We start from the raw sequence: 15,623 nt of genomic DNA, 5'->3' as shown, positions 1-15,623 counted from the left end.
CAGCAAAGTACTGGCAATGTTATGGCAGGTTTCAGGGTACCTTATCTTCTGCTGTGTCCAGCAATTTATGAAGTTCAAATATGGATGTCTACTTGTATTTCTAACATTAGGGAAGAAAAGGAGATTTAAAGCAAAAATGACCATGCTCTCTACCTTTGCCAGTATGGCACTCATCTGGATTATTGGAAGGTTAAAGAAAAGTTAAAACTCTGCACATCAGGGGTGTATTTGGGGTGGCTGTTAGGCAGTTTTACAGCTTATCTTACTATCAGAACTATTGTGCTGCTACAGTGTCCAGACCTAGAATTTAAAAAAAAAAAATCATATTCTTACAGTAAAGAAAAATTTCAATATTTCTCCAGTTTTTGAATCTTAATCTGGTTCCATTTACTACAGTCAATCCTGGGCACTTGCATGTTGCACTGGATTCTATGCCATCAGTCTTAATGAGCTGCATTCCTGGCTTTTTTAAATTGAATGGAAGTGTTAAGTACTAATTTTTTTTCAGAGTTTCCTGTGAAGGCATTTGAAGATTGAAAAGTTGAGGCCCATTTCACTAAACCCGGTGTTATTCTGAGTTTAACAGTGCTGTCTTACAGATAATGGACCTGTGAACTGTGTCTCACTGGGAGGATTTTGAGCTAAGAAAAGGGAACTCAGTTATAAAAAGAGTAAAAGAAAGCAGATTGGGAGTGGACAATACAGAAGTCCAATCGTTGAGTTCTGTGGGAGACTGTAAAAAATAAGGGAGAAGAAATCTGGAAAGAGTCTCTGTCAACAATTTATTCTGTAAGTGAAATGCTCGATCAAAAAAATCTAAAATTATGTTTCAGGACTCTATAGCTTTTAAGAAAAAACCAAACCAAATCAAACTAACCCCACTTCTTCCAGTGAAGCATCTTGCCTGCCCAGAGTATCCCATGGGAACACTTCCCTTTGACAGATGGGGTAAATCTTATTTGGTTCCATAAATTCATATTTCTTCAGAGAAATGCCACATTTTGGTAACTAAACAGAAAGTTTTTCCAGGGTCATACTGATTTTTTTTATAACTCCTGTTTTCTCAGATGTCTGTCAGAGTCCCCAGATCTACTTTCTTATTCCTAGTATTACTTCAGTACATTTATAGGGCTGAGAGAAGTTGAGAGAACCATTCATTACAGTCAGCTGGCAGGGAAGGAAAAAAGCTTGTTTCTAAATATAATGTAAATTAATCCCACTGCACAGGATGTATTAGGCATATGTAATTCCTGTCTGAAGACATCTGTGTTTGAAAAATTAAGAGCAAATATGCCCAGCTGGTGATCTGGTGAATGGTTGCATGGCAAAACTATATAAAAAATAAAATTTTGTTTCTAGTAAACTGGCACTTGGAGAAAGGGAAGCACTGGCAAATTAATGCAGGAATGATGTCAGATCTTTCTGGAGCAAAAATAAGTCACAGGACTGTAGGGTAGGTCCAGAAATAATTTCTGCAGTATGAAATAGCTGTTGGTGTGATATCTTTCAGCTACAAACTCCCTAATTTCAGCTGAAATGGGGGATGAAAATTGGTGCTAATGGGTAGGAATTTCTTTTAACCAAGAGTGCAAGATAGCCTCAATTTCTAAAAGAAAAAAGATAAAGTCTGTTTTCCAGCTACTAGTAATTACCACAGGCTTTTAAAATTTTGTTCTCTGTTAAGTGTCATTGATTTTAAATTGCATATATGTCTCATTTTTTCCTCAATAAGCAATCCAGAGAAAACCAGCTACCCAGTAATTTAGTAAAATTAAAATTGTCCAGTTGGTTGTATAGGCTGTATAGATCTCATATATCTGCTATACTGCAATATAGCATAGCAACTAATTTCTTTTATAAGTTTTGTCTGAAAATCTTGAATGAACAACTAGAAAAGGACTGGATGCAGAAGAAATAATTTTGCATAAGCATGATATTGTTGGACTGTATCTGCATTGCGTTGTGGTCTGGTAGCATTTTGTGTAAAAGTGGATATAAGGGTGAAGGCAGGAGAGAATAAGGTTCTGAACAGCACAGGAGGTAATCATGTTGAGTGTGGAAGGTGGGAAGTTGCTCCTGTCAGCTGTTGATGGTGGAGCAGCTTAAAGCCCAGGCTAAATGCTGGAGTTGCTCTAAAGCACAATTTTTTTTTGCAGCCTTGCAAGTGGAAAGCTGTCAGTCTCCTCCTGGATCTGCCCTTGGCATGTCACGCAGAGATGCCAGGGGTCCTGCAGGTTCCTCCTAAAAGAACCTTGTTAGGGACTAGGGCTGGTTTCTAAATGAAACATCCGTGATGTGAGAAGTCACATCTGTGTGACCTTACGTCCTTAATGGCACCAACATACCTGCCTATGAATTGCAGGTGCTTGTGGGAAGCCAGACAAAAAAGGTGCATTTGAAGACCCATGTCTGCACTTACACAAGGAGGTTACCAACAAAAGGGACTGCAGGCTCTCTGCAAACAGAGGTACAAAGAGGCTGATAGCAGTGTTATTTAAAAACAAATCCTTAAACTTGCTTGTTTCCTGTGTTGACTGCTATTTCCAATTAGATTCAGCACAGTGGTCAGGGTTGCTCAAGTAAATCACCCTGCTGCTTGACACAGTCCTCTCATGACAATACAGGTTCAAAACAGCCCTTTTCTGATTGCCTTATAAAACAAAGGGACAATGGCTATTTCTCTTGTGCCAAGGATGCTGAAGAACAGACAGATTGTCCGTTCAGGATGATTACTGGCCAGGCCTTGTGGTGTTTCACTGGCAACATCAGATTTGCTCTCTGAGGCATGAAGCCTTGTGTAAGGTAGCCAGGGGTTTCACTAGATATGTTGGAAAAGGAGATTCAGGATCCCAGACTTGTGCTAATGATTTCACATATGTTGATAATGTGGGCATCCAATATTTTTACCTCTTCTAGATCTGTTCCTTGTATTTTCTTTCTCTGTAGAAACGGTCAAAACATTGGTTCCTGTGTCATGGGGAACTCATGTGGGGATCATGTAAAATCCTTGGTTTAAAAAATTTGGCAACATTTTTGTACTGAGGCTGGTCCCTTATGCACTGTGATTTAAAAAATTACTAACTTTGAAAAGACTTTATTTTCCTGTTATTGTTAGAATAGTACATCTGGACAATCTTTTTTCAGTTTTTCAATTTCATAGCTTAGGTTTGAAAGGTAATGCTACACTTTGCTGCCATATATTCCTGACATGGGAACAGTCTATGGTTCTGAAGTTGCAGATGCAATATTCTCTAAACTTTTTTTCCTTCCAAGGATCTTGAAGAGTTTCAGATTCTTTGAGGAGATTGCTTTTAAAATAGAGGCCAGGAATTCAGGCAAGGCAAGTGTAGTTTAGTAAAATAAGTAGGTTTGTAGGTTTGCTTGTTTTCTTGATGGGCTGAAATGATCTTGATGGCTGTTGAAGGACCGTAGTTTATCACAAGGGAGAAAATGATTGCTCCTGTCTAGAAATTCTTTCCATTTAGTGGGATAGCAAATACAAAAGGTGAGGCAGGAAAAAGTGGCAGGGGGTATGAAGAACTGGAAGATTATCAGTGCAATGCTTTTTTACCTTCTTTCAAATAAGCCTATCTGAAAGAACTACAAGTGGGAATACAAGACCATTAGCAGGATGCAGTTACTTTAGAATCTCCCTATAGACAATAAACATATCAAATACTAACAAAAGCAGTAAATGGAAATACATTAATGGAAATTTTACATAGTGATTTTGACATTAAATATGCCATCATATTACATAACATATGCTTGCTGTAAGTATAATATAAATTTCCTCATATATGTTTTCTACTTTTGCTCTACCCTCAGAGCAAGTCACAGTAGCAGCTGCCTGTGGATTATGTAGGCAGGTTGTGGCCTTGGACTAATTCTAAGTGGTGCTGCAACAAAAGCCAATGACACACTTGTTTCTGCAAGGAAATCTTCGTTCACTTTTTGAGACTAAGCTGCTATGAACTAGCTCCTTTCCTAAAACCTTGAACTATACATTGCTGGGAACAGAAACCACGTAGACAAATATCACATTTCAAATGAAAGGGTTTCCAATATATATTAAATTGTTGCTGAAACACTCTGCAGGGAACTACCCCATGCTGGGCAAATTCCTGCTTTGTGTAGTTCACTGCACCTGATAAATCTCTTACATAATAATACTTCTGAATCAATAGTTAGGATGAAAGTAGGAATCTGTGAATGAGAATTCTAAGAGTAGGAGTGAGAAACATCTTAAAATTAGGGAGTTCATCTGTTTTATGAAGGGAAAAGAAGTTTTGGCATACAGCAAACCTTGTTCCAAGGTAGTTCATTTGCAGCAGACACTTCATTTTGGATAGAAAACATTTGGTTGCACATATGCACAAACTGAAATTGAAAGAAATATACTAAAATGACAAATTAAATACTTTCCCACTATTTTTAACTAGACTGCAATTGTTATTTTATCACCAAATTTTGAGGTTTGTAGCAAAAATATTAGAAAAGGTTGGAGTTGGCTTCAGGAAATTTACTTTTTGGTTTAGTTTTATGGTCTTCTTTCATCTATAAAGGTTATTCTATCAGTCTCATGGCTATACTTCTTCAAACTAATATAAAAAGAATGATAAAGACTTATAAAGAATTGCAAGAATTTATCCATGCTTGAGCAGGGTTTGGCCAACATGATCTTCAGAGGTCTCTTTCAGCCTCAACCATTCTGTGATTCTGTGATAAATTTACACATTTCTTCAAGCTGTGTAAGGCAAAATGTATCCTGACATATCCATATTCTTTCTGGAAATTAATAGGTAAGTATACATATTAATAAGAAGAGTATTTGATAGCTACCTATCATGGGTGCCAGAAATGTTTCCAATTAACCACTTTTTTGGAGTGTGGTTTGTCAGAGTAAGGTCTGTGAAAAACACCCTCCTCAAAATACTTCGAAAAACAATCATAAATAGTATTGGAGAGTTGGGAATTTAGTCAGTCTGGGGTTTCAACATGAGAATTTTTCCCATTCATCATGTTCACAGAAACTGTGGCTTTTTCAGTTAGTTTTAACTTAATGATTTTAATGGCTAAAGCCTAGTTTCTAACCTTTTTTGTGACTTCCTGATTTGTTTTTCCATAAAGAAGGCTGCCAGCTCCTTCCCTGTGACAATGCAGGGAGCGTGGGTGGGGTACACAGAGGCTCACTTCTAGGAAGGATGGCTGGATTCCTGGAACTCTGCTCTGGAGGGAAGTGAGCAAGCAGAGGACATCAGGTTGTGAGGAGGAGGATTTTGCTGGAGTGCAGACTGTTTTGATTCAGTTGTGTGCTGATTAAAGTTAACAAAAATGTAAGATGGATGTCATACCCAGCTAATGGATTGAGTTCCATGAATTAGTTGACAAAGAGCAGTATTTTATTTTTTTTTTTGACTGCATGGCAAATGCATTTCTTCAGATAACTGTCTCTGGTTTCCATGGCAATCTTACTTCTGCTTGTTAAAGGTATTTTTATGACTTTTTCACATTATTTGAAGTACTGCTAAAAGCTAGTACTTCAGGACTATCTCAGCTGCTGATGCCTGCATTTGGCAGCGAAATTCAAGGAGTACAAATTGGAACAGGAGCAAAAGTAATTTTTGCTGCTCTGAATGAGACTAATGTACTCTGATAACATTTCGTGGTCAGAAAATGTTACTGTTTGCAGATTCAGTGAACTTGAACCACAGTAAAGGCTAGAAGGACTTTGGGGCAGCATGCTATGGTGAACCACTGTATTTTCTTTCTCAGTGTACTGTGCAACTTAATGTACGATGTAGTTGCTTATCTGTGATGTTTTTCAATTAAAAAAAAGTAGAGAATGACTGGAAACAATCATCTTTTCAATCTCATACAATAGAGTTGGTATATAGTACATGGAGATTTATTGAATGTTGGTAGTTATGATCACTAATAACAGGATAAAATTAACTCTGACTTGGCAGGTGGTTACCTTTAATATTTCACATTTCTTTTTTACTTGGACAATTGGTCAAAGGCACAGACAAGCTACTTACAGGGAGCAGCTGAGGACACTTGGTCAGCTTGGAGGAGAGAAGGCAGAGGGTGACCCCATTTCAGTCTGCACCTTCCTCAAGGAGGGGTAGCAGAATGGGAGGTGGTGATTTCCTCTCTCTGGTGGCCAGAAATGGGAACACAAGGAAATGGAATCAAGCTGGAATCAATCAGGGGAAGCTCAGATGAGGCATTAGGAAGAGGTTCTTCACTGAGAGGGTGATTGGTCACTGGAACAGGCTCCCCAGAGATGTGGTTGCAGCACCAACCCTGACAGGGTTCAGTGAGTTTCTGCATGATGCTCTTAGTTACAGGGTTTAGTTGTAGGTAGTCCTGAGAGAGTCAATGAACCTCACTGGGCCCCTTCCAACTTCAGCTATTCTATTCTAAGCATGATTCTTCTGTCCTGCTCAGTCAGTCTGTGTACTGAGAAGGTTGTCCAATAATGTCAGGTGTCATAAGGGTTTTATATAGACACGGCTCACTCTCTGGGAGGACCAAAGATGTGCTTTTCCTTTTTATATTAAAAACACTTCATCTTTCTGCATTAGTGGTGGAACTTGGCAATATGGGATATGCTTTGTGACATGTGATTGTTTATCTCATGTTCCTGACAGTATTGACTTATAGAAAATTGCAAGATGCTGCATTTTCCAGCTGTTTGTTCATTCCCATTTTTCTTGGATGCCTCTCAGCTAACCAGTACAAACCCCATGGGAAGTTTGGGTTCAAGGTTATGTTGGTTTAGACCAGTTATCCAGCAGAAACTCTTCTGAAACTAATCTATGGTAGAAAATGACAGCTTTGCCCACTGTGAGGATGTGCAACGCTCCAGTACACTTGTAACCTAAGGAGAATAAATTTTTCCCAGGTTCATCAGTGAATGACTAATACTTGGAGAGGGAAAAGAGCCTCTAGACTTTGTGAAAAGATTCAGAGCACAATTGGTATTCAGAGCACAATTGTTTATTGAATTGCCTTGTTGCCTGGAGCAGTGTTATCCTCCTCCTTTGCTGGGGAAAACTGAGGAACAATGAAATGGGAAATGTTTGTAGTTTTGTTCCGAAGCTTCTTATATTTAATGCCATGCAAAGTTTCTGGTATAATTTTTCCTCTGCTTTGGGATGTATGAAGGGAAAGACTTGATTTGAAGGCATCAGCACAAAGATCTACCAGTCCATAGTAAAGCTGATCTGGTTCATTAGAGCAGTTTATTAATAGATAAATCATAGTTGCAAATGAAAAAATAATGTTTCCCTGAGGCATATTCCATTATTCCATAATTTTCCAGTGTCCCAAGTGGACACTTCTGTCTGCTTATCCTTTTTTGCCTTTCAGGCTCTGATTTTATTTTATCTGCTTAAAGAGTTGTTTTTGAACCAGTACTTTTTTATACTTCATTCTTCCCATTTAGGATCAGTCAGAACAGAGCTAATTTCATTTCCTTGTGACTCTCTGATATATAAATGACAATTTGACATAATTTACAGAAGTAATTCAACAACTGATAATATGGAGTCTTGCATGAAGCTCCTCTGCAGGACCCTGAAGGGAAGCTTAGTAGTTCTCTAGAGGCTTCTGAAGTATTAATGAAAACACTTCTGATTTCTTTTAGTTTTCCATTCTTCATCTATATTAATTCTAATGAAGGTGAAACTTGCTTGGGAATTAGTGTTATAAAATCAATGCAACTGAAACTAGATGAAAGATCTAAATTAATTTTAAACAAACAAACAAAAACACACAAAAGAGCCTGTTTTCTCCCCTCTCCAGGGCATTGTAAAAATATATTATTACTGTTAGAAGTATTTTCTAATAGCTGGAGAGTTGGAGATATTTTTGAAAGCAAGTGGTTTGATTGACTGAGTATCTCTTAGCAACTTAGAAGGCTTCAAATACAACTGATTGAATACTGCCTGAGGAATACATTGTTGGGCCCAAAGCACCTGCCAAAAACCAGGTGATGATTCCTTTCTTCAAAATACATTAGATATTAGAGATGTAACTCAATATTTTGTCAGTATCAAAAGGAATTTGCATAAGACACATGACACAATATATAGAAAATTGAATCCCAAATGACATTCAGGTACTGCAGACTGAAATAGGAGGTGTGTGAGATAGATTTTAAAGTTAATATTGGATGCTTCCGTTGAAACAGTGCTGTTTTATCAAGAAGCAGAAGTAGACTTTTTGCTAATTATTGGCACTTGCCACTTGGTACAGACATTGGCCATGTGAACAAGAATATGGTCTTGCTGGTATTTTACATGGACAGCCATTGGAATACTCTACTTGGCATGTAAAAGCTTTGGGGGTTTTTACTGATTGGAGGAGAAATCAAGGCAAAGAATGATAAAGTCAGCAGAGGGAAGTGTTGGGGGACTGCAGCTGCTTTTTCATATCTCAATCAGCAGCTTAAGATGCTGTTTTCTCTCATTATGTCTATTTGTAGGTAACCTACAAAAACGCTAACAAATCTGCCACATAAATCAATTACACTTCAACTCAAAAGAACTTCTGGTAAGTGTCAACAATACAGAGTATCCACAATGTGGCTGTTGATATGGTCTGCAGTAAGAACAGTTTAACTTTGCTTGGAGTTGGGAAGCTAAACTCCACTTTGAACACTGTCCAGCTGCAGAGAATAAATGGAGTTGTCTTGTCAAACAGTATTTGTATGCTGGTAGCTATGCTTTGACTGATCTAGTGGTACTGCACAGTACAGCTTTGGGAGAAATAAAATAAAGGAGAAAAAGAATGTCTGTGAGGTCAGGGCAGGAAAGCTGTGACCAGGTTACATGATGTGTTACATGATGCTGTTACATGATGTTACATGAGTGTGCCCCACTCAGCTGTGCTAGCAGAGATAGTTGGGTTGTTAAGCCTGGAGAAGAAAAGGCTCCAGGGAGACCTCTGCAGCCTTCCAGTACTTAAAGGGGGCTACAAGAGAGCTGGCTGGAAAGGGATTTTTTACAAGGCCATGTAGTGATAGGACATGGGGAAATGGCTTTAAGCTGAGAGAGGGCAGGTTTAGATTAGATATTAGTAAGAAATTCTTTACTATGAGGGTGGTGAGGCACTGGAACAGGTTTGCCCGCAGACATTGTGGATACCTCATCCCTGGATGTGTTCAAGGCCAGGTTGAATAGGACTTTGAGCAGCCTGGTCTAGTGGAAGTTGTCCCTGCCCATGGCAGCAGGGTTGGAACAAGATGATCTTTCAGGTCCCTTTCAACCCGAACTATTCTATGATTCTGTGATCTTTTAAAGACAGATTTTTAAAGGAGAGAGAAAATCCTGTGAATTTTATGGTATCTTGATATGCATTAGAAGGGGCCTATGCTATAAGAACAGATCACTTAATTTACTCCTGTGCTGTTGCTGTGTAAGGTAGAATCATATGGAAATTTATGATGGAGAACTTGTGTCTGTCATATGGTTATTCTATCAGTCTCATGGCTATACTTCTTCAAACTAATATAAAAAGAATGATAAAGACTTATAAAGAATTGCAAGAATTTATCCATGCTTGAGCAGGGTTTGGCCAACATGATCTTCAGAGGTCTCTTTCAGCCTCAACCATTCTGTGATTCTGTGATAAATTTACACATTTCTTCAAGCTGTGTAAGGCAAAATGTATCCTGACATATCCATATTCTTTCTGGAAATGAATAGGTAAATATACATATTAATAAGAAGAGTATTTGATAGCTACCTATCATGGGTGCCAGAAATGTTTCCAATTAACCACTTTTTTGGAGTGTGGTTTGTCAGAGTAAGGTCTGTGAAAAACACCCTCCTCAAAATACTTTGAAAAACAATCATAAATAGTATTGGAGAGTTGGGAATTTAGTCAGTCTGGGGTTTCAACATGAGAATTTTTCCCATTCATCATGTTCACAGAAACTGTGGCTTTTTCAGTTAGTTTTAACTTAATGATTTTAATGGCTAAAGCCTAGTTTCTAACCTTTTTTGTGACTTCCTGATTTGTTTTTCCATAAAGAAGGCTGCCAGCTCCTTCCCTGTGACAATGCAGGGAGCGTGGGTGGGGTACACAGAGGCTTTCTTCTAGGAAGGATGGCTGGATTCCTGGAACTCTGCTCTGGAGGGAAGTGAGCAAGCAGAGGACATCAGGTTGTGAGGAGGAGGATTTTGCTGGAGTGCAGACTGTTTTGATTCAGTTGTGTGCTGATTAAAGTTAACAAAAATGTAAGATGGATGTCATACCCAGCTAATGGATTGAGTTCCATGAATTAGTTGACAAAGAGCAGTATTTTATTTTTTTTTTTGACTGCATGGCAAATGCATTTCTTCAGATAACTGTCTCTGGTTTCCATGGCGATCTTACTTCTGCTTGTTAAAGGTATTTTTATGACTTTTTCACATTATTTGAAGTACTGCTAAAAGCTAGTACTTCAGGACTATCTCAGCTGCTGATGCCTGCATTTGGCAGCGAAATTCAAGGAGTACAAATTGGAACAGGAGCAAAAGTAATTTTTGCTGCTCTGAATGAGACTAATGTACTCTGATAACATTTCGTGGTCAGAAAATGTTACTGTTTGCAGATTCAGTGAACTTGAACCACAGTAAAGGCTAGAAGGACTTTGGGGCAGCATGCTATGGTGAACCACTGTATTTACTTTCTCAGTGTACTGTGCAACTTAATGTACGATGTAGTTGCTTATCTGTGATGTTTTTCAATTAAAAAAAAGTAGAGAATGACTGGAAACAATCATCTTTTCAATCTCATACAATAGAGTTGGTATATACTACATGGAGATTTATTGAATGTTGATAGTTATGATCACTAATAACAAGATAAAATTAACTCTGACTTGGCAGGTGGTTACCTTTAATATTTCACATTTCTTTTTTACTTGGACAATTGGTCAAAGGCACAGACAAGCTACTTACAGGGAGCAGCTGAGGACACTTGGTCAGCTTGGAGGAGAGAAGGCAGAGGGTGACCCCATTTCAGTCTGCACCTTCCTCAAGGAGGGGTAGCAGAATGGGAGGTGGTGATTTCCTCTCTCTGGTGGCCAGAAATGGGAACACAAGGAAATGGAATCAAGCTGGAATCAATCAGGGGAAGCTCAGATGAGGCATTAGGAAGAGGTTCTTCACTGAGAGGGTGATTGGTCACTGGAACAGGCTCCCCAGAGATGTGGTTGCAGCACCAACCCTGACAGGGTTCAGTGAGTTTTCTGCATGATGCTCTTAGTTACAGGGTTTAGTTGTAGGTAGTCCTGAGAGAGTCAATGAACCTCACTGGGCCCCTTCCAACTTCAGCTATTCTATTCTAAGCATGATTCTTCTGTCCTGCTCAGTCAGTCTGTGTACTGAGAAGGTTGTCCAATAATGTCAGGTGTCATAAGGGTTTTATATAGACACGGCTCACTCTCTGGGAGGACCAAAGATGTGCTTTTCCTTTTTATATTAAAAACACTTCATCTTTCTGCATTAGTGGTGGAACTTGGCAATATGGGATATGCTTTGTGACATGTGATTGTTTATCTCATGTTCCTGACAGTATTGACTTATAGAAAATTGCAAGATGCTGCATTTTCCAGCTGTTTGTTCATTCCCATTTTTCTTGGATGCCTCTCAGCTAACCAGTACAAACCCCATGGGAAGTTTGGGTTCAAGGTTATGTTGGTTTAGACCAGTTATCCAGCAGAAACTCTTCTGAAACTAATCTATGGTAGAAAATGACAGCTTTGCCCACTGTGAGGATGTGCAACGCTCCAGTACACTTGTAACCTAAGGAGAATAAATTTTTCCCAGGTTCATCAGTGAATGACTAATACTTGGAGAGGGAAAAGAGCCTCTAGACTTTGTGAAAAGATTCAGAGCACAATTGGTATTCAGAGCACAATTGTTTATTGAATTGCCTTGTTGCCTGGAGCAGTGTTATCCTCCTCCTTTGCTGGGGAAAACTGAGGAACAATGAAATGGGAAATGTTTGTAGTTTTGTTCCGAAGCTTCTTATATTTAATGCCATGCAAAGTTTCTGGTATAATTTTTCCTCTGCTTTGGGATGTATGAAGGGAAAGACTTGATTTGAAGGCATCAGCACAAAGATCTACCAGTCCATAGTAAAGCTGATCTGGTTCATTAGAGCAGTTTATTAATAGATAAATCATAGTTGCAAATGAAAAAATAATGTTTCCCTGAGGCATATTCCATTATTCCATAATTTTCCAGTGTCCCAAGTGGACACTTCTGTCTGCTTATCCTTTTTTGCCTTTCAGGCTCTGATTTTATTTTATCTGCTTAAAGAGTTGTTTTTGAACCAGTACTTTTTTATACTTCATTCTTCCCATTTAGGATCAGTCAGAACAGAGCTAATTTCATTTCCTTGTGACTCTCTGATATATAAATGACAATTTGACATAATTTACAGAAGTAATTCAACAACTGATAATATGGAGTCTTGCATGAAGCTCCTCTGCAGGACCCTGAAGGGAAGCTTAGTAGTTCTCTAGAGGCTTCTGAAGTATTAATGAAAACACTTCTGATTTCTTTTAGTTTTCCATTCTTCATTTATATTAATTCTAATGAAGGTGAAACTTGCTTGGGAATTAGTGTTATAAAATCAATGCAACTGAAACTAGATGAAAGATCTAAATTAATTTTAAACAAACAAACAAAAACACACAAAAGAGCCTGTTTTCTCCCCTCTCCAGGGCATTGTAAAAATATATTATTACTGTTAGAAGTATTTTCTAATAGCTGGAGAGTTGGAGATATTTTTGAAAGCAAGTGGTTTGATTGACTGAGTATCTCTTAGCAACTTAGAAGGCTTCAAATACAACTGATTGAATACTGCCTGAGGAATACATTGTTGGGCCCAAAGCACCTGCCAAAAACCAGGTGATGATTCCTTTCTTCAAAATACATTAGATATTAGAGATGTAACTCAATATTTTGTCAGTATCAAAAGGAATTTGCATAAGACACATGACACAATATATAGAAAATTGAATCCCAAATGACATTCAGGTACTGCAGACTGAAATAGGAGGTGTGTGAGATAGATTTTAAAGTTAATATTGGATGCTTCCGTTGAAACAGTGCTGTTTTATCAAGAAGCAGAAGTAGACTTTTTGCTAATTATTGGCACTTGCCACTTGGTACAGACATTGGCCATGTGAACAAGAATATGGTCTTGCTGGTATTTTACATGGACAGCCATTGGAATACTCTACTTGGCATGTAAAAGCTTTGGGGGTTTTTACTGATTGGAGGAGAAATCAAGGCAAAGAATGATAAAGTCAGCAGAGGGAAGTGTTGGGGGACTGCAGCTGCTTTTTCATATCTCAATCAGCAGCTTAAGATGCTGTTTTCTCTCATTATGTCTATTTGTAGGTAACCTACAAAAACGCTAACAAATCTGCCACATAAATCAATTACACTTCAACTCAAAAGAACTTCTGGTAAGTGTCAACAATACAGAGTATCCACAATGTGGCTGTTGATATGGTCTGCAGTAAGAACAGTTTAACTTTGCTTGGAGTTGGGAAGCTAAACTCCACTTTGAACACTGTCCAGCTGCAGAGAATAAATGGAGTTGTCTTGTCAAACAGTATTTGTATGCTGGTAGCTATGCTTTGACTGATCTAGTGGTACTGCACAGTACAGCTTTGGGAGAAATAAAATAAAGGAGAAAAAGAATGTCTGTGAGGTCAGGGCAGGAAAGCTGTGACCAGGTTACATGATGTGTTACATGATGCTGTTACATGATGTTACATGAGTGTGCCCCACTCAGCTGTGCTAGCAGAGATAGTTGGGTTGTTAAGCCTGGAGAAGAAAAGGCTCCAGGGAGACCTCTGCAGCCTTCCAGTACTTAAAGGGGGCTACAAGAGAGCTGGCTGGAAAGGGATTTTTTACAAGGCCATGTAGTGATAGGACATGGGGAAATGGCTTTAAGCTGAGAGAGGGCAGGTTTAGATTAGATATTAGTAAGAAATTCTTTACTATGAGGGTGGTGAGGCACTGGAACAGGTTTGCCCGCAGACATTGTGGATACCTCATCCCTGGATGTGTTCAAGGCCAGGTTGAATAGGACTTTGAGCAGCCTGGTCTAGTGGAAGTTGTCCCTGCCCATGGCAGCAGGGTTGGAACAAGATGATCTTTCAGGTCCCTTTCAACCCGAACTATTCTATGATTCTGTGATCTTTTAAAGACAGATTTTTAAAGGAGAGAGAAAATCCTGTGAATTTTATGGTATCTTGATATGCATTAGAAAGGGGCCCATGCTATAAGAAGAGATCACTTAATTTACTCTTGTGCTGTTGCTGTGTAAGGTAGAATCATATGGAAATTTATGATGGAGAACTTGTGTCTGTCATATGATATTTCTTTCTGAGATTTGGATGGAATGCAATGATAAGGGAAAAATACTGTCATGGCTAATCCTGTTTTGTTTTTTTTTCCTGTACTTCAGCTTCACTGCTATCCATCCACTCTATTAGAAACAAATGTGTAGAGCTTGAATATCTGAATCAGCAGGTTGCATTCTGTGTGTACTTCTGTGAAGTCATGTGCAGCAAGTCTTTTTTTTCTGTTCTGCTTGTCCTATTTGTTTTGTTATTATGTACATAGAGAATGTCTTGGGGGAGGGGGGGAAGGTAGATTTCTTCTGGATGACTTTACACAGGCCTGTCTGTGCCATTGAAGTGGTTAATGAAAAGAAAAAAAAAGTAAGCTGCTGTAATCCATTTACAAACTACGTACTTATATTTTAATTGTATCTGTATTTATGTAGTGTAAATTTGTAATAATGTAAATTTTTATCTTAAAAAAATAATTCTGTACTATTTATTAAAATATGAACACTTTAGCCAGTTTCTGTATTTGAATAGTCAGGATAGACCATTTAATACAGGAATCAACATAAGTATCTAAAAATATGTTTTTGATAGTTTTCTTAGGCATTTGCCTCTGAAATCCCCTAATTCATTTATTACCAGAAGCTGAGAGGGGATAGCTGGAGTGTAATCTGTTTTCAGCCTTCTGATTCATGAAGCCACTAGCCCTTACTGACTTCCTAATTTGAGCAGCATCATGATCCAAATCAGTGATACCTGGCAAACTCCAAACAATTATTCTCATTTGCAGTACTAGGGAACATTCAAATCTGTTAAGATTATTGTTATTGGGGCCTGGGGTTAGTTGTTTGTTTTCCTATTTTTATGTTTCCCGTCTCTACTCACAGGTAACATCATGGTGCTGTGGTCAACTTGCAGAACATCGTTACTGAAATCGGTAACAAACCGGTTCATTAAGAATTTGGCCTGCTCGGGGATCTGTGCCAGCCTGGTCTGTGTGCCTTTTGACATTGCTCTTAGTGCCAGTCCACACTGCTGCTGGTGGATCTATACAATGCTCTTCTGCAGAATTGCCAAGTTTCTGCACAAAGTCTTCTGCTCAGTGACCATCCTTAGTTTTCCAGCCATTGCTCTTGACAGGTAATGGGGAAAATTTGCCATGATCCTGGATTTTTCTTTCTTCTTTCTCCCCTTGTCTTGGTAAATGTGGTATCACTATCTGTAATGCACACCAATATTGCAAATGGAACAG

The 15,623-nt window shown here is 38.5% G+C and overlaps 1 protein-coding gene across 2 annotated transcripts in view; it reads left to right on the top strand.

Moving 5' to 3' along the window:
• GPR176 (G protein-coupled receptor 176) overlaps positions 1-15,623 on the top strand; it is a 37,285-nt gene that overhangs the window by 17,937 nt on the left and 3,725 nt on the right. Inside the window, exons 2-3 of one of the 2 annotated variants that reach the window (XM_039705584.1) lie at positions 8,495-8,562; positions 15,259-15,511. In XM_039705584.1, the coding sequence (XP_039561518.1) occupies positions 15,267-15,511 (245 nt within the window). In that variant the 5' untranslated portion in view covers positions 8,495-8,562; positions 15,259-15,266. The remainder of the gene's footprint in view (positions 1-8,494; positions 8,563-15,258; positions 15,512-15,623) is intronic. The other variant, XM_039705583.1, reaches the window with a different exon arrangement.

This window comes from Passer montanus, unplaced genomic scaffold (genome assembly GCF_014805655.1).
Source record: "Passer montanus isolate IOZ18808 unplaced genomic scaffold, ASM1480565v1 scaffold18, whole genome shotgun sequence".
In the NCBI taxonomy this organism is placed as follows: Eukaryota; Metazoa; Chordata; class Aves; order Passeriformes; family Passeridae; genus Passer; species Passer montanus.
The sequence above is the reverse complement of the archived record's forward strand: the minus strand, read 5'-3'. Positions and strand labels throughout refer to the sequence as shown.